The 26,860-nt window shown below is 38.5% G+C and overlaps 1 protein-coding gene across 2 annotated transcripts in view; it reads left to right on the plus strand.

The window, feature by feature from the left end:
- The first annotated feature begins 391 nt into the window (after window positions 1–391).
- The window catches only part of LOC149830003 (developmentally-regulated G protein 2), a 170,710-nt gene continuing 144,241 nt past the window's right edge, over window positions 392–26,860 (plus strand). The window contains exons 1-3 of one of the 2 annotated variants that reach the window (XM_090015672.1): window positions 392–566; window positions 2,266–2,333; window positions 2,488–2,564. In XM_090015672.1, the coding sequence (XP_089871798.1) occupies window positions 497–566; window positions 2,266–2,333; window positions 2,488–2,564 (215 nt within the window). In that variant the 5' untranslated portion in view covers window positions 392–496. The remainder of the gene's footprint in view (window positions 567–2,265; window positions 2,334–2,487; window positions 2,565–26,860) is intronic. The other variant, XM_090015673.1, reaches the window with a different exon arrangement.

Genomic DNA, 26,860 nt, shown 5'->3' on the forward strand with positions numbered 1-26,860 from the left:
ATGTAATATTTTATACCCGATCTGAATCCAATTACTATTCAGGTATTGCTTACTCTATCAAATCCAATTATATGGATTTGAATTTGATCAGATATGCGATCCAAATTCATACCATTTCAATACCTAGGCACACCCTAATAGGTTCGGTCCGAGTCGAGCCATTACACTGGACCACCACGAAATCCATACGACAAACGATGGATTCAAGAAACCAGAATTCCATCAAAATCAATAACTAAAAAAAAATCCTACTTCCGTTCAAGAATTCAGAAACCAAATTGGGTTCAAAGATGATGTAGTGAAATCCAGAATTAGTGTGGGCATTCTTGGCATGAAAAAGAAAGAGAGCGAGGCTTCTAGCGTATATCACCCCCTGCCGCAGCCAGCAACAGTGGGCGGCCTCTCTTAGATCAGTGGTTTCCGGCGCAAAATTCTCACCAGAGCTAGGAATTCCGTCAACTAAGTTGATTTCCGGCGAGTTTCTTCTGTGCTAGAGATGGGTATCATCGAGAGGATAAAGGAGATTGAAGCTGAAATGGCGAGGACCCAGAAGAACAAAGCCACAGGTTTCCTCTCCCTTCATCTTCTCTTTCCTATGCACTTTTTTTTCAAATGAATTTGGGATTTACCCAGATTTCGTACAACTCGCAATAATCCATAGTCGTTGAGTTTCATGTCACTGAATTCGATGAAATCTCTCTCTCTCTCTCTCTCTTTGCGTGTGAAGATTCTGGATTCTGGATTATGGTTTTACCAGATATTCTTTGTTGGCTCCTGTAGTGATTATTATCATCATTTGTGCTGTTTGGAGATGTTACTTCAGTTAGTATCGACGCGTGGATGATGAGTCAGACAATTTCTAGTTGATTCATATGAAAAGTGGATCCTTAAATGGATTAATTTGTTGGTTCAGCCAACCCTCAGCGGCATTCACTAACAAAGAACAGATGGAAATGCGTAATGAGTTAGAATCAGTAATGGGAAGACATGGGGATGCTATTTCGAGAGTGGTGGGATTGTCGTTGATACGGGTCGTCCCTAATTGCTGTTCAACGAAGGCATTTCTTGTCCTTTTTGAAAGAGTTAATAAATTCGTGAATTGGAAATGTTTCCGCCTGGATTCGATTACAAAGCCAACTTAAGCTCAATGGTTCCCGATGGGAGGAATTTAGACAAGAAACTCCTTTTGGCAATTAATAGAAAGATAAAGAGAAATCCTGAATTTGGTGTCCTTGTACATATGAAGTGCCCAAGGATTCTTATCCTGTCCAAGCTCTGAATTTGGTGGGAATCAATGGGTAAAAAGTTACCGTCCAAAGTTCAAATCCTTTTTGGATAACAAGCAAGCAACCCCTTTACTGTGACTGTGACATTTGGTTCAGATTCAGCTATTGATAGCAAATCCCCTTTGGAGATGCCCTAATTGATAGTGATTTGCTAATTTGACCAATTGCAGAAGAGAGAGTTTGCTTCCTTTCCACCTCAAACCAATGTAAGTCAAATGGAAGGGAAATAACTCAGCTGCACCACAGGTGTAGTAGCATTTTAGTTCAAAATCTAGCATCAAAAGATGTTACACTCCTTAATTAGTAATTCTGTAAGCCCGCGCGCACACACACACACACACACACTCCCTCCCTCACTCACTTGCACAGCTTATAGTGTATGTGAACTTCTGTCACCCCCTTACGTACTTCAAGATGCCATGGCATATGTTTTGTTTTGCACAGCGCTAGTAAGGGTGTGTTTTTGAAACAACAAAATCAAGATTAAGAACAGTGCGAGAAAAATCTGGCACAAATCCAGTTAAATCATATCATTTGATATGGTTTCTGAATATATAATGCAACCAGAAATCCATGTCAATTCTACATTCTGGTTATGATTTCTGTTATAAAAGATGTTGCAAAGTTATTGGGTTCTATATCTTCAACGGTCATGCCAAAATAGATACATAGTAAAATTATTTAATTCTGTATCTTGGTCACTCTTATGAAAACCGATTATCAATGCCGTCATCTTAGCAAACAAATTTTCTAGAAAAGTTCTATAAATAAGTAAACCATCTTATTTATAGCTTTATCTAGAAAGATGCTTTTGATTTTGGAAGAACCAATAAAACATCATCACTATGTTATTTTAGCCATGAAATTTAGACATGTCCATTTCCAACTATAAATTACTTATACTCCATATTCCCAAATTTCTTCATTTCATTCAGGAAGCATCTTATCAAGTGGCTTAACCTGATGATCAAATTTGCAGAGTATCATCTTGGGCAACTCAAGGCAAAGTTAGCTAAGTTGAGGACTCAACTATTAGAGCCTCCAAAGGTATGCCGAATTCCGTTAAATGTCATATCATGATTAAAAGGGAAGGTTGTGTGCACTGTTAAAGGGAGAGGATGCTGAAACTATCACATTGACTCTTGTTATGATATTGTATTTAAAACTTTTGAGACTATATACTTCATGAATATTGAATCAGGGATCAAGCGGAGCTGGAGAGGGTTTCGAGGTTACCAAATTTGGCCATGGCCGTGTTGCATTGATAGGATTTCCAAGGTATGTCAAAAAATAAAATCTGTGATCGTCTTCTTTGTTCTTCATGGCAAGCTAATGGTTTCACATGAGTGGGGTGTCATTTTTTTGTTGACTTCATTTATCTGGTGAATTGACTGCACCTTAAAATGTATTTTTCTTCTTCAACCTGTCCTTAAAGATTTGATTCTAAATTTGCACAAATAAACATAATGAATCCATTGAGCTATTGAAGGATAAGAAAGAGAACAGATGGAAATATCATGAGATTGTTTGCCTTAATATAACTAAAAGTTAAAATCTCTCGAGGACCATCTCATGTGTTGGCTTATGTTACCTTGGAGTCTTGTACTTCGAAATTTAAATTATGGGTCTTCTCCATGGGCTTAAATCAATATGCTTACATACCTAAAAGTCCCGACTTGTTTTGGATGTTGAAGACTAGCTTACAAATGACTTTATCATGAGTAGTTCACTTTGTTTCTAGGTCACTTGCTGAGATAATTAGTGTTCAATCATGTAAAAGGAACACCTATGTCAGATGGGTGTGGGTTCGGGAGCACGGAACGAGATGGGTATCACTGGTATGATGCAGGTGTTTTTTATAAAGGACAGTGTGTGTCCACACACACACACAGATGCACACACGCACATACCCATGCAGAGATTTGTATATGTATAGCAGTATCTAGAAGCAATTAGTACCAGCACCCTGAAGTACCAACATTGACATGGGTATGTCTGGCATTTTGAAGTACCCATGTCACATAGAGGAAAACTTTAATTTTTTATCTTATGGCTTAGATTAGGCCTACATGTTAGTAGCTTGAACCTTGCATTATAATTTTTTCTGCACCTAATACTTTTTTTTCTCTAGAAGCTTCTTATTTTAATTGCCACATTCAACTTTGTCTTCACCATTTATTTCATGCTATTACTAAACGATATGCTATACAATGCTTGCTGTAATTGGTTCAGAGAGGAAACCATGACTGTTAAGCATCATCTATTTCTGCCTGTACAACTTGTACCAGCCTCAAGCTTGGCTTGGATCAAGTTATGGTATTCATCATAATCCTTTCTGTAGTATCATTAATAAAAGAGGGGACAAAATTTTGATCTCAGGGCCTCCATGAAAGTGGAGAGAAATACTGGAATGTGTCTTCCTTTTGTGAAGAAGTGTATTGTAAATGTCATTTTTGTACATCTTTCTGTTTTTTAATGAACTATAACGTGTTGGAAAATGTGATATAGGTGTATCACTATTGTTGGGTCTTTTCTCTTGTTCTTTTTATTATTTGTAAGGCAGTATTTTCCTTTCTGTAATGCTGCTGTAAAAGTCTAACCAAGAGGGCCCTTTTCATCTTATTTTTAGATAGGAAGTTAGTGGAGGGTCAACTAATATATGTTGTATTTTTTCCTATTCCCTCTAATTCATGCTTCCATTTTGTGTTCTCTCTCTTTATGCTACACTCTTCTTGCTTTGATATGACAAGCCCACAAAACCATTAACAAGCTCAACCTCAAGCTTGGGCTTGGCTTGTTTAGTTAAATGAGACCTAGACTAAGCTCAAGTGTAACTTAGTTATTAAATAAGCAAGAGTCTCTGACAAGAGCTCATCTCGTCTTTGACTCTCACCAATAGGTGGTTCATGTTGATCACGTTGCAGAAGCAAGAACATGTTATTTTGTATGCAAGTGTTAGAACAGGTACCGATGTGAATCCAAGGCAGTTACGAAGGAGGAGAGACGATATTGTTGGGGCTGTATTCTTTCAGTTCCTACAGTTCCCAATGGAGATATCTTGTGTGGTGTTTCATTATTTATAAAACATAATGTCCTTTACCTTTATGAATGAACAACAAATGATCGGTTGAAGATCTGTAGAAACCATGTCTTTATATTTTCAGAGAAAAACTCTTGAAGCATGAACAAGAGGCTTGTTTTAACCCATATATTGCCCTCTTAAGCTTGCACACATATTCAATTGGATAATTTTCATTGTATTCCTGTGTCTGTTCTATTTAGACTTCTTTCAAGTTTCCATGTAATAATGTATCCTTAATGTCAAGTTGATTTAGAGCCCAACCATGATTTACTGCTAGGGACAATATGATACGTATTGTCCCAATTCTAACTACAGGGCTGAACGTCTCTTCATAATCCATGCCATATTCTTGAGTAAAACCCTTAGCAACAAGTCGGGCCTTATACCTTTTAATGATCTCCGATTTATACTTAATCTTATAAACCCATTTTAAGCCTGTGACATTCTTATCTGATGGCCATTTAACCACTTCCCATTATTTGGCATTCATGTAATGTCTTCATTTCATCATTCATGGCTTCAATCCATTTCTTATTCCAGATGGCTTGGAAATAAGAGATTGGTTCTTGTGCCTCGTCGTTCGGGTCTTCTTCTTGTTGACCCTCTTCTTGCTCCTCATGGTGGGAACTTTCAGTCCTTGTGGCAAACACGAATTCCTGTCGAAAGTTCTGGAAGCCTCCTTAGATTTGCTGCATCATTTCAGTGATTTGGTTGATGCTTGTTTTAAGCACGACCATGCATTTCTCAATGACACCAAACTTGCTCTTGGAGCCACATTGAACTGTTCAAAGTTATGATCCATTTTTGGGTGTGAGTGGTAGGGGATCGTGGATTTGATTTTGAGGTTTCTTGGGTGGCATAGGGTTTGCTCTGATATCAATTGATACGCGTAGGCTTGAGTTAAGTGGCTTAGGCTCAATTCACTTAGGGTAGTAGGTCAGATAAGTTAGATTCTGTTTGGTTCTGACAGATCTAGGAAGAAAATTGGTTCTTCCAAACGGTTCCACAGAAAAAATATGAAATTCTAAATGTAGGTTCTATACACGTGGAACTAGATCCTGACCAAAATTTAGGTTAAACTTCACGAGGTTGGGGAGATATTTGTTCTAGAAGTGACGTCAGGTTTTCAGGGATTATTGGTTCTAGTATGTGTTTTAGCTCTGTCAGGGTTGAATAGAAAATTGATTCCTCTTTATTGGGTTATCATAAAATCATGAAATTTTAGGGGTAGACAAAAGACACATGGAAGAGTCTAGGGTTTAAATTTCAACCCGAGATTTCATACAGTTTGCAAGATAGGGCTTGCGCAAGTCTGATGAAATTCTGCTGTTAACAATAAACAAAATTTGGCCAGGTTTGGGCAATTCTGGGTTAGACTTGGTGCTGGGGGGCTTCTCAAACGTCCCTAAAAAATCCAACCTTTTTAAAACTTTCCTAAACCCAACATTTTGAGAAAATTTTGAAACTTTTTATTCATTATAAAATTTTGCATGATTCCTAAAAGTAATATGTCAACAAGTTCATCTATGGCTACATTCCAACCATTCCAAATACTAGACGGTCCACCTGAGCGCAAACACGAGTGTATATTAGCCTCCCAGTATCAGATCCAGTACATAATCACCCATAAAAACAACTTGATTGAGGTTATTACTTTAAGGATTTTCACATGTAGGAAAATACGGAAGACAAAATTTATTTAAGGTTTAAGATAATTACGGAGTTACGTAAAGATTTAAAGTTTGCAAACTATAAGCATAACCATTGCAGAAATGAAAAGACCGAATTAAAAAATGTTCGCATTCCAAAATATTACAATTCTCAAAACGTAAAGATCCAGACAAAAAGAGTTAAATTGTTATAAGTTTATAACCATAAAAAATTGTCTGGGTCCTCCATGGATCGTGATAGGTAAGAGTGGAGCCTTCAGCCGTGCAACAACCCGAGTAATCTCAACATATAAAACGTGTGGGCTATTTCAAACTTACCATAATTCTTTCTCTATCTATATTTTTTTTCTTTATTGTTGTTGACCACCTTTCATATTCCTTGACTTCTCCTAAAAACGTGTGAATCATCCCATCGATTTTAAAATTCCTTTTTCAAAGTTACTTGAATCCTTTCCGCTTTTAAGTTCTTTCTTAATTAAATTTGTTTTTATCTTTCAAAACAAAAGAGAAGGGGAAGGTTGATTTTTTTCCCTTCGTCTTGTTAGTGAAAAGGAGTCATCATATTTATGCAGGACCCACAACCCGACCCGTTTTGTATATTGGATCGGATCCAGATCCAATCAACGTGTAATGTAGAATTAATGTGTTATTAAGGGGTACTTCTGTACCCTAGTAATGTTTGTTTTACATATTAATAGAATGAGATGCGTAGCCACGATTGACTAAGCACCTTCTATGCAATTTCTCTCTCTCTCTCTCTCTCTCGTGACAGGCAAATACAGAGATCGAGTACCCCCTTTCTTTCATGGTATCAGAGCAGCGTGACAACTCGGAGTGAAGAACTGCTATATCCTCGGTTTCACGGTGAAAGATCTCGATCTCGATCTCGGCTTTACGACGACTGCTGTTTCTTTCTTCTTGAATCATGATCACAGATCTCGATCTGAGAATATTTCACGGTGAACTCTTATCCTCTGCTATACCCTCTGATGTTTCGTGGGTTCTGAAAATTTTTCACGGTGACCTCTTATCCACTGCTATATCCTCTGTTGTTTCGTGGGTTCTGAAAAATTTTCATGAAAAATTTTCACGGTGACCACAATCGAGCAAAACATATTGAAATAGATCAACACTTTATTCGGAAAAAGGTTGAAGATAAAGAGATTGAACCCATGTATGTGCCGACTGAAGAACAGGTTGCTGACATTCTTACCAAAGGGTTGACAAAGGACAAATTTTGGTTTCTGAAAGACAAGTTGTTCATGGTTCAGGACCATGCACAACTTGAGAGAGGCTGAAAAGGAGTCATCATATTTATGCAGGACCCGCAACCCGACCCATTTTGTATATTGGATCGGATCCAGATCCAATCAGCGTGTAATGTAGAATTAATGTGTTATTAAGGGGTACTTCTGTACCCTAGTAATGTTTGTTTTACATATTAATAGAATGAGATGCGTAGCCACAATTGACTAATCTATGCAATTTCTCTCTCTCTCTCTTCCTCTCTCTCTCTCTCTCGTGAGAGGCAAATACAGAGATCGAGTACCCCCTTTCTTTCAGTTAGGTGGGTCCCACTAGGGGTGTGTCACCCTATCCACAATATTATACCATAAATTATTCTTTTATTATAATTTATATCTATATATTTCTTTTGTATCAACTCTGGTTTCCTAGTAAATCTCGGATCCTATTTGGATCTCATAATATTTTGGATCTCTAAGAATCCAACTCTAATTTCCAATTGGATTTCGGATCTATCCAAGATCTAGATCCAATTACCATATCCAAATCTGTATACTAGATCCATATGACTTTATTCGGATCCAAGACCCATTTGGATCAATTTTATTCTATTTAATAGTATATCTGATATGAAGAAATTTCACTTTTATTTATTTAAATTAATGTTGAAATTTCACATGTTTTACGTCCTTTCCCTCTTAAAAGAATTTTGTCTCCGAAATTTATTACACATACTAATTGAATAAATGGGGGTACTTGTCTCGCATTCCACCTCGGGTTCTCAAGTACATTCTTCAAGACCGTGACTAGTAGATGGTCTTGTTTCACTGCACTTGTTCTCTACGATCCACAATTTCCACTAGTCTCTCCTTTGTTGTCAAGTCTTCTTGTACATCTACGTCCTCGGACTGGATCACATGAGAGGGGTTCTGTATGTATTTCCTCACCATCGATATATGAAAGACATTACGAATCCTTGCAAACTGAGGAAGCAACTCCACTCGGTGAGCCGTTTCACCAATCCGCTCCAATATCACAAATGGTCCAACATATTCCGGACTCAGTTTACCTTTTTTACCGAATCTAAACACACTTTTAGTCGGCGACACCTTTATAAAGACAGAATCCCCCACCTCGAAGGTGAGTTCTCTGCGTCGTTGATCAACGTAACTTTTTCGCCGACTCTGAGCAGTGCGCAAACGGTCTCGTATCATCTGTACCTGCTGAGTATAATGTTGGAATACCATCGGTGACTCCACTGTTCTCTCGCCAACCTCATCCCAATGTATCAGTGATCTGCAGGGTCGCCCGTACAATGCTTCAAAAGGAGCCATTATGATGCTTGCATGATAACTGTTGTTGTAAGCAAACTCAGCTAGCACCACGTGAACATCCCACCCACCCTTCCAGTCCAACATGCAGGTACATAACGTATCCTCTAAAGTTTGTATCATTCTTTCTGACTGACCATCAGTTTGAGGATGAAAAGCCATGCTAAACTTCAATTTTGTAACCAAGGCTTTCTGCAACTGACCCCAAAATCGAGATGTGAATCAGGGGTCTCGGTTAGAGATGATCGAGATAGGAACTCCGTGCAGTCACACTATCTATTTAATGTATAAATCTGTCAAAGTCTCAAGGGATTGTCCCTTTCGAATAGGCAAAAAGTGCATTGATTTAGTAAGCCAATCGACAACAACCCAAATAACATCATCATGTCTACGGGTTCGTGGCAAACCCATCACAGAATTCATCATAATATCCTCTCACTTTCACTGGGGAATCTCCGTCAACTGTATTGTTCTCCAATGTCTCTGGTGCTCGATTTTGATTTTTTGGCAAGTTAAGCATTTTAAGACATCTAAAAACATAATTCAAGTTTTATACCATTAATTTGAGTAAAAAAGATAATAAACTACTTAATCACTATACAATTTGTCCAAAAGTCCGTTATTCTACCAGTACCTGCGTTGTAGGTCCTTGAACATCTTGGTACTGCCTTGGTGAATGGTGTATTTACTCTTGTGAGCCTCTTCTAGTAGCTCTTCTCTCAATTTAGAGTTATTTGGCTCCCATAGTTGCTCTCATATCAATATGCTTCTATCTTCTTTGAGCTGAAAACAAGTATTCTCGTGCTGGGTAAGTGCCTCCATTTTTATGTACTGAGGGTCTTCTTTCTACTTAGTGATTATTCTCTCTTGGATTTCTGGTCGAGCCGTCAGACTTGTTAATTTTACTGCACCTTGGTCGTTTGAAAGTGGCTTCCACTCCACAAAGTCTGCTACCAGATTCCACCCTGTACTCACCAAACTAGCCAATGTACCTCCAATCTTGTGGCTAAGGGCATCGACTATCACATTTGCTTTCCCAGGGTGATAAGAAATGGTGAACTCATAATCTTTTATGAATTCCAACCTTCTTCTTTGCCGCATGTTCAGCTCTTTCTGTGAGAACAAATACTTCAAACTTTTATGATCCGTGAATACTTCAAATTGTTCTCCGTACAGGTAATGTCTCCTAACTTTTAAGGCAAATACTATTGCCGCTAACTCAAGATCGTGGGTCGGATAATTCCTTTCATGAGTTTTCAACTGTCGTGATGCATATGCAATAACTTTCCCATGCTGCATTAATACACAACCCAAGCCAGTACCATATGCATCTGTATAAACTACAAAACCACCGTTCCCCGATCACAAGGCCAAAATTGGTGCCGTAGTGAGTTTTACATTTAGCTTCTGAAAACTCTCTTCACATTTTTCATATCACTCAATCTTCACTCCCTTTCTTAGAAGTTTCGTCATGGGCATAGCGATCCGTGAAAAGTCTTGTATAAATCGCATATAATATCCTGTCAGACCGAGAAAACTCTGGATCTCGCTTTTTTCGGTTGTACCCAATTCATTACTACTTCAACGTATTAAAATATTTGAAATGTAATTATCAAGATTTATTAAAATGATAGGATAGCAAGAAAACTTTCAGTAGAGTTAAGCAATTTCACCTTTGCTGGATCCACTGAGACCCCATCCTTTGAGATTTCATGTCCTAAGAACATGACCTCGTCGAGCCAAAATTCACATTTTGAGAATTTGGCGTACAACTGAGCAAAAATGTTCTTGATGTTGCTCTACATTCTCGGAGTACACCAAGATGTCATCGATAAAAATAATCATAAAAGTATCCAAGTATGGCCTTAATACCCGATTCATCAGATCCATGAAAGCAGCTGGGGTGTTTGTGAGTCTGAACGACATACCTCGTCCGAAATGCTATCTTCGGAATGTCTTCATTTTTTATCTTGAGCTGATGGTAGCCAGTCCTCAGGTCAATTTTTGAAAAAACCTTAGCCTTCTATATCTGGTTGAACAAGTCTTCTATGCAGGGCAAGGAATACTTGTTCTTCACCATAGCCTGGTTAAGCATTCTAAAGTCTATGCATAACCTCACGAACCCGTCTTCTTTTCGACGAATAACACCGGCACTCCCCAAGGTGATACACTTGGTTGCACTAATCTACGTTCCATTAACTCTTGTAGCTGCTTCTTTAGTTCTTCCAGTTCCGCTGGTGCCATACGATGAGGTGCCCTAGAAATCGACATCGTTCCCAGCACCAACTCACAGTGTGAACGAAGTCCTGAAAGTTCCTTTGAAAATACATTGGGATAATCGCGAACGACATCCAGATCCTCAATTGGTATTTGTTTGGTTTCCATTCTTGTTACACTGACCAGGAATGCAATGTCAACTCTCTCTGAAGGTACGTCTGAGCTTTAAGGGCAAAAATTACTTAGTGTTTGAGAACGAGTCTCGAAAGTCAGAATTCGATCTCAGACATACCGGGTCATGACAAAATAACCTTTCCTTCTCTACAAAGGACCTGGCATAATGCTCAAAGAGCTAGTCCATGCCCAATATGACATCATACTTCGTCATATTGAGTAGGAATAGATTAGCAAGCAAACTTTGTTCTCCTAATTTTACATCTACGTCCGATATATAGTTCACATAGACTTCGTTAAAACCAATCGGGTTATACACTACTAATTCTTGTTTCAATGACTCGGTAGGTACTCTTAAATGTTTAGCAAAATTCAAGGCTATGAACAAGTGTGTCGCAGAGGTAGAGCTGCCTGGCCTGATACGAACACTGTACCTTGTACAAAGTCCATCTTCTTCAGCTGCTTCATAAAGGTAGTATAAACTGTGCCCGCCACCTTTTTTTGTGCTGCTTACGGCTGTGGCTGCTGCGGCTGCTGCTGCTGATGTGATCCTTCGGTCACACACCTATTTTCATCAGCTTACTTCTTGCAACACTCTTTGATGTAGTGTCCCATCTTTCTATAGTAGAGACATGCATCGGTCTCTCGGGGACACTGCTGTTTGGGGTGAAAGTGGTTACACTTCTGGCATCGCTGGTTCTGCACTTGCCGCCGCTTGTTTCTCCCATTATGCTTTTGTTTTTTCGCCGGTGGGGTAAACTTCTTCCCGCCAAACCTCTTTTTGAAGGTTGGTTTCTGGACTCCAGTTCGATCAATCTGAGCTTTTTGTCCTTTATTCCAGTCATTGTTTAGCAGGGTAGCAACCTGCTCAAAACCGACAACAGCCTCTAAGGTTAATTTACTAATTTTCATCGATATTTTGGAACTAATAGACTTATATATATATATATATATATATATATATATATATATATATATATATTTATCACATGTATATCCTCGTCCAGTGTTTTCGGCCCTCAAGTGTACAGACGGTTCCTCAAACCCACCTTCAATCAACGGGCAAATTTCATCGCCCTGTCTTCATCGGTCGTGTAAACGTTGGGACAATATCGTTCCAAGCTATGAAACTTAGTGATGTATTCTGCCAACGATGAGTCATCCTCTGTAGGTTAAAGAACTCCTGCATCTTCTTGGTTCGCATGGGCTTGGGAAAATAGGAGGCGTTGAACACCTCTACGAACTAAACCTAGGTCATCAGTCCTTTTTGGAATCTAACCTCGTGAGTGGTCTCCCACCACTTCTCTGCATGTTCCTTCAGTCTATAGGTCCCAAAGTTGACTTAACGGTCCTCTGGAACCTCGAGCACCTGAAAGATCCATTCGATCTCTCACAACCATTTTTTCGCCACTTCTAGATCTGTTTTTCCCGAAAAGGCAGGTGGATCCATATCCATAAACTTTTTATAGGACACGCCACCCCTTGCAATCAGTTTGTCATGTGCCCACCTGTTGCAAATTCGCTCACATCTATTGCATAGCGGTGGCTTGCTGTCCTACAACCTCGGCTAGGTTGTTCAGGGTGTCCATTATGTAATAACCCCAACTCATACCCCTTGAAAATGCGTTGTTTTTTTTAAAACCATTGCAGAAATATTCTCAAAGATCCGGTGCCTTTATAGTTCCACTCCCAATTAGATAACCACACACACCACAATAGAGCTTAAACTTATCATCCATACCAAACCAAACCATTATTCATTTATTTGAAAGAAAAAATGTTTAAGCAATATTTGCAAGAGACATATCAAAGTTATTTAAATGACATAAAAGTAAATAACGAAAAACTGAGCCATACTGTCCCTCTGTGAACCGTCCAGCAAGAACGTGACACTCGTAACTCTCCCAAAAACCAGTCGCTTCACTGATCATCTGCGACTGCGAAAAACCATAGAAGTAGGGTGTTAGAACCGAAATCCTGAGCATATGTACTTTTAATGAAACAAGTGAGCTAAAGAATACAGATAAGATCTCATGCAATAATTTAGAGGAATGCAATGTTGACAATTACATAATTCAATTTAAGCATTCATGCAACAGAGAACAATTTCTAAGCAGGAAGAATCATTTAAGCAATAACAGAGATTACAATTTAAGTAAGCGAAACATTAGAGATTAAACATCATGCATCCACCAACATGTAACAATTAAGAAAACAGATAACATATGCATGTTCTAATGCATAACAGGAATATGCATGATTTATGTGCAATGCATGAACATTTCATTATCTTTTATTAAAGTTTTCTTTTTCCATATGCATGTCCTATTAAATGCATACAATTTAAGTTCCTCTTTTTAATTACCGTTGCCCGTGGATACACCAAACGGGTAAAATCTCCGATGTCAAGTTAGGTTTTCAGGGTAGCTTATCACACAATTTGTATTTTATTATTGAGTTCCAAACTTAGCCCTCAACCGATATTAGGAAACAACACCATCCATCGAAATATTAGAAAACAACATCGAATGTCGGGGACACCATAAAAAACAGCATCCATTGGCGCCACTTTCTTGGTATACCAAAACAACAACAGCTGTGTCAAACACACCACCCCAGGCAAAGTGACAGACTCTTTCTAAAGCCGTGGCCAAGAGAAAGAACCTCAATATCGGGTTAAGGGGCAAAAACAATGCATACAGAGTTTTTGTATCCTCGCGGTTTCCCCAAACCGCAACATCCAAGATTCCCATACTAAAGAAGGGACATCAAGAAAACATAAATTACACTGTTCTTTACTTTTTTTTATCCTGTTATTAATTCATCTCATTTACATTTACAATCAACATGCAAAATTAATAATATAAGCTTGTAAATCAGCATGCAACCATAAGCTCGCAAATCAGCATGTGCATCTCTTCACGGTCTACCACCCATGGCAACAATAGAACAACGCAATTAAAACCATAATATAAATGTGATTTTTGCGATACATTTAAACAATTAAAGAAAGAGAAATCAAAGCTCAAGGCTCTCCAGGCCTGTGATGATTCATTTAAACCATCGATGCATCATACACAAAAACCATAACTTGCAATGTATGCAATGAGGTCAACATGCTTCAAAATGCATATTTATATATGTCAATTTAACCGTGTGCATGATATGTCACATCCATATGCATGTGTTCACCATTCATGTGCATGTGCCTTTATGAAATCATTCCACATACATGCATTCACTCATGAATCATCTCAATTGGGACAAGTGAACAACTCATGCATTTATGTACATGCGAAACACACATCAATGCATGTATGCATATGCATTTGAAACAAACTTCATATAGTATGATGCTTAAGCACGTCACATCAAGTCAAAGCATATAAATAATTCCAAATCTTAACATGTCTCGAGAACCAAAATACATGCACATGTCCATACATTCACATGTGTAGAAAGAAAAACTAAATCTTTAACACATGTAAACCAGGAAATAACATGAACACTTTTCATATGAGAATCTATATATAGCCATATGCAATTTGCTGAATCAATGAACTTGAAAACAATTTTGCAAATCTAATCACCACCTACGCATTGATCTTAACTATGCCTAAACAAAATCAGTTTTATAAGCATCGATCAAGCCATTCAAACTATATCCAGCATGAACCCAATTCAAGAACAGAAAATACAGATTAAGGTATATATATATATATATATATATATATATATATATATATATATATATATATATATATATATATATATATATATACAAGCATAAATCTCGATCATAACCCAATATGAGTCTGTTTTTGTATAAAAACCTCCTACACCGAGTTTTTTTTGTTGTTGTAAAGAATAAAAAACACCCATATAAAAGAGGATCTATGGATCCACATCCATGTAATCTAGAGTGAACACATAGAATCACTCTTTAACCATGGATTTGCACTAAATATTGCATGAAAATCGAATCAGTATTCGATTTTTCACATGATTCAAAAGAAAGAACCCGTACCTCAAAATCGACGCTTGAAGGGAAAAGCTCAAGGATACCGATGGCGAGGAACGGCTCAAGCGGGGGTTGTCGGGGTGTCTGCCGAACACAGGGATGTGAAATTCTTTAGCTCAGAGTTTTAGGCATGCTAGGGTTAGCGACCTCTACCAGACAAGCGGAGCCCCCATTGGTTTTGTTATCGATTATCAGATTTGAACCTTTATACAAAAAAAGGTAGACATAAGAGACTAAGTCATTTCCAAAATCTGATACAGAATTATAGCACCATATGTATATATATATATATATATATATATATATATATATATATATATATATATATATTCCTATAAGTGCTTAGTTCATCGATTTCAAATCAATTTAACCAATTTATTAGGCATTTCGACTTCTAGTCATAACATGTATTGTCAAGAACATGCAAATCACGATCAACAGGAAAAGAAATCAACAATTTCAGTTCAAACTTCAATGTCAGTTCACCAGGCTGGTCAAAACCAGATGTTCGGACTCTCATAATAAAAGAAAAGGGTGTCAACCACGATCCATCTTTTGATGCTAACACTGTGGCTAAAATAAATGAGTGCGTACTTTAGCATGATGGAGCTTCAACCTCTTCCGGAGTTATAATTTCGCATGTATATGCTTAAACCAAAATATCTACGTGTCTATACAGAACAACCAGACCCCGTTTTTTTTTTGTCCCTTCAGCCGACACAATTTTTATTCTAGGATAATATGTGAAAAACGAAATATAGTCTACTAAAATTATGCAGATTTAAAAAATAAAACTTCCACCCGTAGGTCAGGAACTCTAAATTATTCCAACATTATAGCATCCATGTAAAACAGGTATGGCATAGTTCACAGGGCTTGTTTTCTTGCTAATCGGTCCTACCAGAGAAAAATTTCTGGTATTGGCAGATTATCGAGCAAAGAACTCCTCCTCTACCTAAATTTCCATTTTTTTTAGATTTGGGTTTAACGGTAACCCAAAAACACAACCTCTAATATGGTATGTCAGATAACCTCAAGACCTACCCTGTCCGATTGAGATCCCCAAATTTTTCCGATTTGAATTCTCACGGCAACCCAGTTCATGCTTGACAACCGGTACACCCGAAGAAAGAAGACATTAGGACCTACCTGTTTCGACGAGAGGGAGAAGGCTGCCGCGATTGGGAGGTTTCGTCGGCATCGAAGGCTCTACTGCCGAGCACAGATCGAGAGGGAGAACGAGAAGGCGAGGGATAGAGAGACGGGAAACAGAGAGAGAGAAGACAGAGTGTGGGAGGAAAAGAGAGTGGGAGGAGAAAGAAAACGAGAGGGAGATGAGAGGCAGAGGGTGGAAGAGAAGGGGTTCGGAACCCCTATTTGAGGACGGTGATCCCCGAAAAGGCAGGAGCACACCGTCCTGCCGGCGGCTGCGCACCGACCCCCTCCCTCTTTGCGATTTCCCCTTGCGGGGGTGAGGGTTCACTCTGAACCCTAACCACCTTCGTTTTATCGGGCAACCCGTATCGGGTTGCCTTATATTACATTTTTTTGTAAGGTACAGGCTGGGTCCGGTTCCAAGATCGTGATCCGGGACCCGCGATAGCTTTGCGGAGTGGATCCGAAGGTCGGATCCAAATGGATCCAACTGCAGATCCATGCGTTATATATATATATATATATATATATATATATATATATATATATATATATATATATATATACGGTTCTTTTGTGGATCCTGAATCCGCAATGTGGATCCCAGTTTAAATTCAGAAAAATATATATTATTTTAAGATAAATTTAAGTAATTAATGAAAAAAAATCGAGGTTATTACGCATTATGTCGTTACACCTATTTGCCCAGGCCATCTATTCAAACAAAGGAAACAAAACAAAGTTCTAATCCACGAATTTAATAATGATATCACTAATACATGTTTTGTGTTCTTTCTTATATACATATAAAAATTTAATTGACTTCGTTCAAGTACTACTATGAACTTAAGTACAACATACTTAAAGAGCCATTACAGGGTCGCTGGGAGGGCCATGAATTATAATTCTTGTCTTTCTCTGATACCAAAGCTGTAACACCCCAAAATATTTAACTCAAAAATTTGTAATTTTCAGGCTTAAGGGTCCCTTTCTCAAGGGGCACGTCCCTAAGGGGATCTTTTGAGGGCTCCTTGCACAAGAAGCCTTACGTGCAAAACACAAAAACACAAAACAAACAAATAAACACAGGGAACAATTTCTAAAACAAAGGTTAGTTATTGTTGAAGTCGGCTAGGGTTTAAAGTAAACTAGAAAAGAGAGAGAGTGAGAGGAAGAGGGAGAGAGAAAGAATCATTAACTCTCATTAGGTCTAATCTCACTTAAATAGAGAGATTAGATAGGAATAAATTATTTATAATAATGCCCTTTGCTACAATAAAATATACGATAGACCCAACCTATTAAATAGTTACCAAACTACCCTTAATGCATATACATATATACAGTGACTGCTTCTCAACACTCCCCCTCAAGCTGAAGCATATATATCAATAATGCTCAACTTGTCACAATATTTTGAAAAATTTGAACTAGCTAGGGGTTTAGTGAAGACATCATGATGCAGAGCATCCTGAAGATCCGCGCATTGAAGGCAAAGTTGGATCCATATCTAACCCATTAGATTTGATCCGGGATGCGATCTGTAGCAGATCCAATCATGCAGGACCATCTGGGTCCAATTGGATCTTCGCGTCTCCAGATCTGTTTTGAATATTATGTTTTAATTTCTAGGATATTTTGTTTTCTCAGAAATTGTATTTCTATGTTTGATTCCTTTTTGTATGTCTGGAATCATTTATGTTTTTTTTATGTATTTTATTTTATGCAATTTTTATTTTTATTTTTATTTTTAGGTGCCAGATTCTACGGATCCGGATAGTTCTAGTGCTCTGTAGGATTGTTTTGCGGTATTAGAGGGTGTATGGGGTACTCAGGATAGTTTTCTTTTTTTCTTTTTTGATTAAAAAAAAAACAATATCGTGAAGGGTTTTTGGAGCAAAAGCATCATTTGGATCTTGGATTTTATCCAAGATCTAATTCAGCCCAAACCATGAAAGTGCTGTAGGATTGAGGCAACGAGCACTAGAGGGGAGGGGGTGAATAGTGCTTTTAAATAACGTCTTTGGAATTTTGAAGGATTTTGAAATTCACACAGCAATCATACAAAGAACACAAGATTTTATCCTGGTTCGGTCTTCCTGACCTACATCCAGTCCCCAAGCAAAACCCGCTTGAGATTTCCACTATCAACCTTGTGTCACCACAATAATATACAGACCAAATCCGGTCCCACTTTCAGTAACAAATCTACTGAAAGCAAACAACTTCTTTAAACCAATGAGTCATTTCCTTTTACAGAAAAATATAAGTAAGAAAATTTACAATCAACGTACGAACCTTTCTTATAAATGCAGATGAAATGCAATTGGCTTCTAAGGTTGTTGAAATACTCAACTCATGAATTCACTATCTCTCAAAAGAATTTGAGTGAAAAATCGGAGTGAAAATATCAAGTGAGTGAGAAAACGAATACTTGAATGAATAGGAGTGAAAAGCAAAGAATTCGATCTTTGTAATTCAATGTAATTCGATGTATTTGAGTGTGGAATGCACTCTTATTTATAGTTGAAAGATTTCATACGTTGAGGGTATGAAAGAGTGTCAAAACAGTTACTTTTGAATGGTCAATTCATTTGAAAAATGAAGACACACCTTTTAAAAGTTACAGGAAAACGACAATATTAGTCGACTAAAATCAAATATTAGCAGACTGACAGTTATCGTCAGTCGACTACTGTGTTTAACAGAACCGTTTTAAAATCTGGAGTTTGAAACTTAGTCGACTAAAGAAAAGTTAGTCGACTGATGAAAATCATCAGTAGACTGAAAAACCTTTCAGTCGACTCCTGCTAAATTTTTCTGAAAACAAACATTCTGTCCGGTCGACTAAGAAAACCTTCAGTCGACTCTTGCTAAATTTTCAGAAATCAAACATTATGTCCGGTTGACTAAGAGTTGATTAGTTGACTAATCAGAAAGTTGACGTTTTTGCTTTGAAAATTTGGCGCGAAAAAGTTGGTCGACTAGTGAGTCTGTTAGTCGACTAATAAATATGAAAAATTAAGTAAAGAGTTTTCTAAAACGATTTTCATGAAGGGTTCTTTTAGAAAAGTTTTTCTAAAGACTTTTTAGATAAAATGCAATTAAAATATGCACTCTAAGTAAGACTCTTACAAGAATCTAAGACATTTAATGAAATTTACATTTGCACATTTGTCTTCAAAGATTCTTCATTGAATTCTTTAATTCTTGTCATCTTTCTTCATTGCCTTAGCTGAAATGCAGTTGATTCACTTGTTCATCATCAAAATCTAGTTCTGGAAATATCATATACGGCTTCGTTGTCGTAACAAACCATAGATGGAGCCACCTTGATTGGACCTCTATAACCCTCATTTTAAATCAGTTTGACCATAGAAGGTCAAAAAGGGTTGTTGGAGAGGTAATGATGCCCATTTTCAAAAGAAGCCCATGCATTGGGCAAGTGGGCGACACCTTGGAGAAGCCCACCCCCCTTTTGGTGTGATTGGAGCTGAGGGGTGGCATCATCATTCCACCCTCCAGCAAAGCTTAAGAGCCCATGGGGGTCGACCATGGAGGAGGTCCTCTTGTTTTTAAGAAAGAAATTCGAAATGGCAATGAGGGAGGGGAAGATGCTATTCGAAGGGTAAATACAGTCCCTATATTTTGGCCGTATCTCTCTAGATACTGGTCCAAATTGCATGTTCTTAGCTTTCTGGAAAGCTAAGATCGTGCTCTACAAGTTTTCTGTTTACCATTTGACTTAATTTGGCTCGGTTAAGCCGTTAAAGTTCCAGACAAGTTTCCTGTTGACGACATCAATGAAGGAGGTGAAAGAAAAACTCGAGTTTGGAGGAGTGACATTGTTAGTGTGTGGTTTGGCTAGTGGCTGATTGTGGCAGCACTAACTTGGGGTGCTGGAGGTTGGAAGGTTGCAACGGGCTGCTGTGCAAGGGCATGAGACGGTGGCTGCTGTCAAACAACTCTCCCTCTTGGTCCATCCGAATATTGTGCTTGGTTTTGTTCCTTTCTACTCGTTTTTGTTGCTAATTGCTAAGATCTTTGCTCATCGATTGCAAACTGGAAAACTAATTGATTGTTGGCCATGTACTGAGTGTTTACCAGTTTTTTATGATATTTAAGGTGATCTTTGGCCATGTTTTGATTTTGAGCATAGGGTTTTATCCATTTCATTTTCTGTCAAAAAATCGAATTCCCGGTTCTGGAGTTGTCAGAGACAACTCCAAATAATCGACTGTATCTGCTAAGATGCTGGTCGGATTCCGGTATTCTTGGGCTTTCTGAAAAGCTAAGACACGGGCCTACAACATTGCTGTTGAGGTCGCGACCTGATTCGCCCGGAAGGGTCTTAGAAAATCCCCGTCAAGCAGTCGGTCGGACAGAATCTGTCAGACCCTGTCCCGTCCAGAACACTGTGAACAATATTCCGTATTTTGGGGATTTCTCATGATTCCCTCCATGAAAATCTGATCCGTTTGATTTTGTAGAAAGCTAAGACAAGGATCTAAATTTTTCATGTTTTACATTTCAATCGATTCAGCCTGCAAGTAGTCCAAAAAAATCTATCTTTCTGTGCTTGTCTTAGGTCTGAATATAATATTCACTGTTATAGCATTCTGTGTATGGCTTCTTAATTTTTGAATATCTGAATATGTATGGTGTGAAGTCAAAATCCGAAAGTTAGTCTAGTTAGCTAACATTCATCCACACAATAGTGAAGTTTGGTGTTTCTTCTGAAACCCTCATCTGCATGCCCGAATCCGAGGTGATTTACGTGGTCAACTAGAACCCCCTTTATCAGGTTAGGCTAGTTAACAACTAGTTCGTCAGGGATTTTAAAATTCAGTAGAGGCACGTAGGATTGCTCAACTTTTGTGAGCCATAGCTTTCTGGAAAGGTCAGGATCTGACCTTTAGTTCATCTGTTGGGAGTTTTCGCAAACTCTTTCGCCTGAGGAGTTAGAAACCTCTTCGAACATGTTGTCCACCGAACCCAGAGAGCCTGTCACAAATTTGACTATCAGTCTCGATTTTGAGTTCATGGAGTGGACATTCCTGATTCGAATCCAGTGATTTGAGATTTGTTGGAAAGGTGTGCGAGTCACGCACAATTTTCCTTTGGACCGCTTTTGTCGAAACAGAGCACACGGGTCCCAAAAACCCTGTTTCTCATAGTCCAGTTCGAACTCATTTTAGTGAAAAAGCTTCCGCGCGTATTGAGATCCGTTTGGATCTTGGGTCTTGGATCATGAATCAGTGCATACCGAGTCCACATCATTTTGGTATCAGAGCGAGGTTTGCCGGATTTCTCAATCTGGCACGATCCTCGTTGTAGTGGGAAGGTCAATTTTTTTTTTAGGATCCATGCACATTGTCTGGGCGAACCGGATATAGGAGTCGAAGCGAGCATATCCCTGAAAAGGACATTTGCAACCTTAGGGATGGAACTCGAACCTTGCAGCATCAAATTGATGATCTTCATCATAAAATAAAAGATTTTACCAAGGAGCAAGAGAAGCCATTCGAGCGAAGTCAATGCGTTTCTCGAGGAATGCATAGAACACTTTCTTATGACTCTGATGATGAATTTGAGTCAGAACGGGATAAGAAAACGAGGTTTTTGCAAAGTCAATTGCTCACTGAAAAAAACTCGGATGACAAGGATAAAATTTAGACTTTGTGAACTGGAGTTAGGGGAATACCGTCGTCACAGACCTGATCTGCTCGAATCTTAGAGGTCTGATTCCATTCGTGGGTCTGACCCACATCGATATTCATACTCGTGTTGTCAGTTGGATCCTCCATGGAGATCTAATCGAGAGCCTAGAACTCCAAATCTAAAGTCCAACTATGCGAACTCTTTGCATAGAGAATGGAGGCATGGCCCTCGTAAGCCCGTCTCAGCCGTTAGTCTATGACCCAACCCCACCTCATTCAAGAATATTAATGTTGGATTTAGGTTAGAGGAAGCCTCGTATGTGAGTTGCGAGGATGAAGAAAATTTTGTTTCTTGTGACTTAGAATCTTCGAAAATCCAAAAGGTCATAGGCGGCGATTTTGAAATTGATTCGGATCACGAAAAAGAGTCCCAGTGTGATGAAATCAGTCGCACTCATAGCATTTCCATAAAGGATTCTCCTGAGGAGCCTTTTCATGAAATTGTAGGTGACCCGATATTCGATGAGGAGAATTAAGAGGAACCTATCCTCGATATAGCATTCGATGCGTTGTCTGATGAAATTGAGAAGGAACCCTCACTTGAAATTGAGGATGTTCTTATGCATGGATTTATTACTGAACTAGTGTTAGAAATGATGTATGAAGAGATGCCTCACATCTCATCATTTTAGGAAATAAAACCTCTAGAAGACCAATCCTATGTTAGTCTTGACGATCCAATCTACGAGAAATTTTATAAGCCTATAGAAGATATGATTTTGCCTCGAGATGCGTTTGACATGATTGTCAATATTGATCCGTCAAGTCTCATTAGTGAATTCATCTTCGATAAAAATGTCAAAATTGAAAAGCCTTATCATAGTATTGAAAATTCGATAGAGATGTGTGACAAGGAGCTTTTAGGAAATGAAAATTTAGAAGCTCAAAATGAAATGTCTCTTGTTGACTTGTTTGAAAATTCCAAGACAAATACATTAGAAATGACAAACATGAAAACTCTAATTTTTTTTTATGACCATCAGGATTTTGTTGATAATCGTACTTCTGTATCATTGATAAATTCCGATAGTAATTTTGCTCTATTATTATATTGTGTTGCTTATTTTCAAAATGAATTGTCTTATGATTGCAAAACTCTCTGAGTGAAGTTTGATATTGTTATTAGCATGATACATAGACAATTTTTATCTGTGACTGATCTGAATTTTGTTGCAATCATTAGAGCCCTGATACATGGTCAAATTATTAAATATCAAGTCCTGAAAAATTTTGTGTTTCAATCTAATTCGTCTGAATTAGATTGTGCAAGGAATGTTAATTTGCATGTTTTTAGTCAAACCATAAATATTTGTGAGAATCCATGTGAATATTTGAGTAAAACCCAAGTATGTTTGCCTTGCATGATAAAAATGTTAATGTGTTAATATCTGATAGCAATTTACAATATTTGCTGAGCATGCATAATGGTTTAAGTATATATCTGATGTTGTCTACATTGCATAGTACATTTATTTTTCCTGTGGACAGACTCTGCGTTGATTTTATTTTGAATCTTTGTAGGGATTATGGAGCTTCGCATGAGAAGAACAAGGCTCCGAGGATGAAGCCTTTCGACCCAGGAAAGGATGATGCAGAGCATCCTGAAGATCCACGCATTGAAGGCAAAGTTGGATCCATATCTAACCTATCAGATTCGATCTGGGATGCGATCTGTGGCAGATCCAATCATGCAGGACCATCTGGGTCCAATTGGATCTTCGCGTATCCAGATCCATTTTGAATATCATGTTCTAATTTCTAGGATATTTTGTTTTCTCAGAAATTGTATTTCTATGTTTGATTCCATTTTGTATGTCTGGAATCATTTATGCTTTTTTTATGTATTCTATTTTATGTAATTTTTATTTATATTTTTAGGTGCTGGATTCTACGGATCCGGATAGTTCTAGTGCCCTGTAGGATTGTTTTGCGGCATTAGAGGGTGTATGGGGTACTCAGGGTATTCTTTTTTTTTTTCCGATTTAAAAAAAAAACAATATCGTGAAGGGTTTTTGGAGCAAAAGCATCATTTGGATCTTGGATCTTATCCAAGATCCAATTCAGCCCAAACCATAGATGGAGCCACCTTGATTAGACCTCTATAACCCTCATTTGAAATCAGTTTGACCATAGAAGGTCAAAAAGGGTTGTTGGTGAGGCAACGATGCCCATTTTCAAAAGAAGCCCATGCATTGAGCAAGTGGGCGGCACCTTGGAGAAGCCCACCCCCCTTTTGGTGTGATTGGAGCTGGGGGTGGCATCATCATTCTACCCTCCAACAGAGCTTAAGAGCCCATGGGGTCGACCATGGAGGAGGTCTTCTTGTTTTTTAGAAAGAAATTCGAAATGACGATGAGGGAGGGGAAGATGCTATTCAAAGGGTGAATACTGGTTCAAATTGCATGATCTTTAGCTTTCTGGAAAGCTAAGATCGTGCTCTACAAGTTTTTTGTTTACCATTTGGCTTGATTTGACTCGGTTAAGCCGTTAAAGTTCCAGACAAGTTTCCTGTTGACGACATCAAGGAAGAAGGTGAAATGAAAACTCGAATTTGGAGGAGTGACATTGTTAGTGTGTGGTTCGGTTAGTGGCTGATTGTGGCAGCACTAACTTGAGGGTGCTGGAGGTTGGAAGGTTGCAACGGGCTGTTGTGCAAGGGCATGAGACGGTGGCTGTTGTCCAACAACTCTCCCTCTTGATCCATCCGATTATTGTGCTTGGTTTTGTTCCTTTCTACTCGTTTTTGTTGCTAATTGCTAAGATTTTTGCTCATCGATTGCAAACTGGAAAACTAATTGATTGTTGGCCATGTACTGAGTGTTTACCAGTTTTTTATGATATTTAAGGTGATCTTTAGCCATGTTTTGATTTTGAGCATAGGGTTTTATCCATTTCGTTTTCTGTCAAAAAATCGGATTCCCGGTTCTGGAGTTGTCAGAGTCAACTCCAAATAATCGACTGTATCTGCTAAGATGCTGGTCCGATTCCGGTATTCTTTTGCTTTCTGAAAAGCTAAGACACGGGCCTACAACATTGCTGTTGAGGTCGCGGCCTGATTCGCCCGGAAGGGTCCTAGAAAATCCTTGCCAAGTAGTCGGTCGGACAGAATCTGTCAGACCCTATCCCGTCCAGAACACTGTTCTGTATTTTGGGGATTTCTCATGATTCCCTCCATGAAAATCTGATCCGTTTGATTATGTAGAAAGCTAAGACAAGGATCTAAATTTTTCATGTTTTACATTTTAATCGATTCAGCCAGCAAGTAATCCAAAAAAATCTATCTTTATGTACTTGTCTTAGGTCTGAATATAATATTCACTGTTATAGCATTCTGTGTATGGCTTCTTAATTTTTGAATATCTGAATATGTATGGTGTGAAATCAAAATCTGAAAGTTAGTCTGGTTAGCTAACATTCATCCACACAATAGTGAAGTTTGGTGTTTCTTCTGAAACCCTCATCTGCATGCCCGAATCCGAGGTGATTTACGTGGTCAACTAGAACCCCCTTTATCAGGTTAGGCTAGTTAACAACTAGTTCGTCAGGGATTTTAAAATTCAGTAGAGGCACGTAGGATTGCTCAAATTTTGCGAGCCATAGCTATCTGGAAAGTTCAGGATCTGACTTTCAGTTCATCTGTTGGGAGTTTTCGCAAACTCCTTCACCTGAGGAGTCGGAAACCTCTCCGAACATGCTGTCCACCGAACCCAGAGAGCCTATCACAGATTTGACTATTAGTCCCGGTTTTGAGTCTGTGGAACAAACATTTCTGATCCGAATCCAGTGATTTTGGATTCGTTGGAAAGGTGTGCGAGTCACGCACAACTTTTTTTTGGACCGCTTCTGTCGAAACAGTGCGCACGGGTCTCAAAAACCTGTTTCCCAGAGTCCTGTTCGGATTCATTTTAGTGAAAAAGCTTCTGCACGTATTGAGATCCGTTTGGATCTTGGGTCTTGGATCATGGATCGGTGCATACCAAGTCCACATCACATCAACAATTTGGTTCTCTAAAGTTATGTGCTTGGTACAAATGTACCCAGTCTGGACCAGGTCACGTACATAGTGACAATCCACCTCAATATGCTTTGTCCGTTCATGAAACACTGAGTTATTAGCAATATAAGTAGCAACTTCATTATCACATATCATCTCCATACGTTATTAGACTTTCACTTGGATATCAGTCAACACAGATTTAATCCACATCATCTCTGCAGCAGTTTGAGCCATAGCCCGATACTCTGACTCAACGCTCGACTTGGCAACAATAGTTTGTTTCTTACTTCTCCAAGTAACCAGATTCCCTCCAACAAACACAGAGAATAGGCAGTAACATCTAAACTATGTCATACTAGTTGTCGACTTTCTATCAACAACCGACCCTGCATAATCTGCATCTGAATGGGCAGTAACATCTAAACTATGTCATACGGACTCGGCTAGGGAGTTGATGCACCCGCGTCGACATGCCCTGACACGGGTGCGGCTTCGAACACGGGGCGGACACGGTCAACCAAGTGTCAGACTCGGTTAACGCACCGGAGCCGATTCCATCCACATTTTGGACTCGGTCAACTTTGATCGAGTCTATTTTTGTCTATTTTAGGGTAAAAAACTAAAAAAATAATAATTATATATATATATATATATATATATATATATCCAAACTATGCACAGTCACAGCCTGTGCACTTTTTTTAAAAATATATATACATATATATAGCAGAGACCCCGTGTCCAAAAATTTTGAAATTACGCCGCACCCGCACCCATGTGACAACATCTAAAGAAGGATTTTGTTTAAACCATAGTCCTTTATCAGGGGAGAACTTTAGATATTTGAGAATCATCATTCCAGCCTCTCAGTGAGCCTTTGTAGGTTTGTCCATAAACTGACTTATCTTGCTCATGGCTAGATATATGTCAGGTCTGGTCACAGTCACATATAATAGTTTGCC

This window comes from Nuphar pumila, chromosome 8, assembly GCF_984573655.1.
Source record: "Nuphar pumila chromosome 8, dmNupPumi1.hap1.1, whole genome shotgun sequence".
Lineage (NCBI taxonomy): Eukaryota > Viridiplantae > Streptophyta > Magnoliopsida > Nymphaeales > Nymphaeaceae > Nuphar > Nuphar pumila.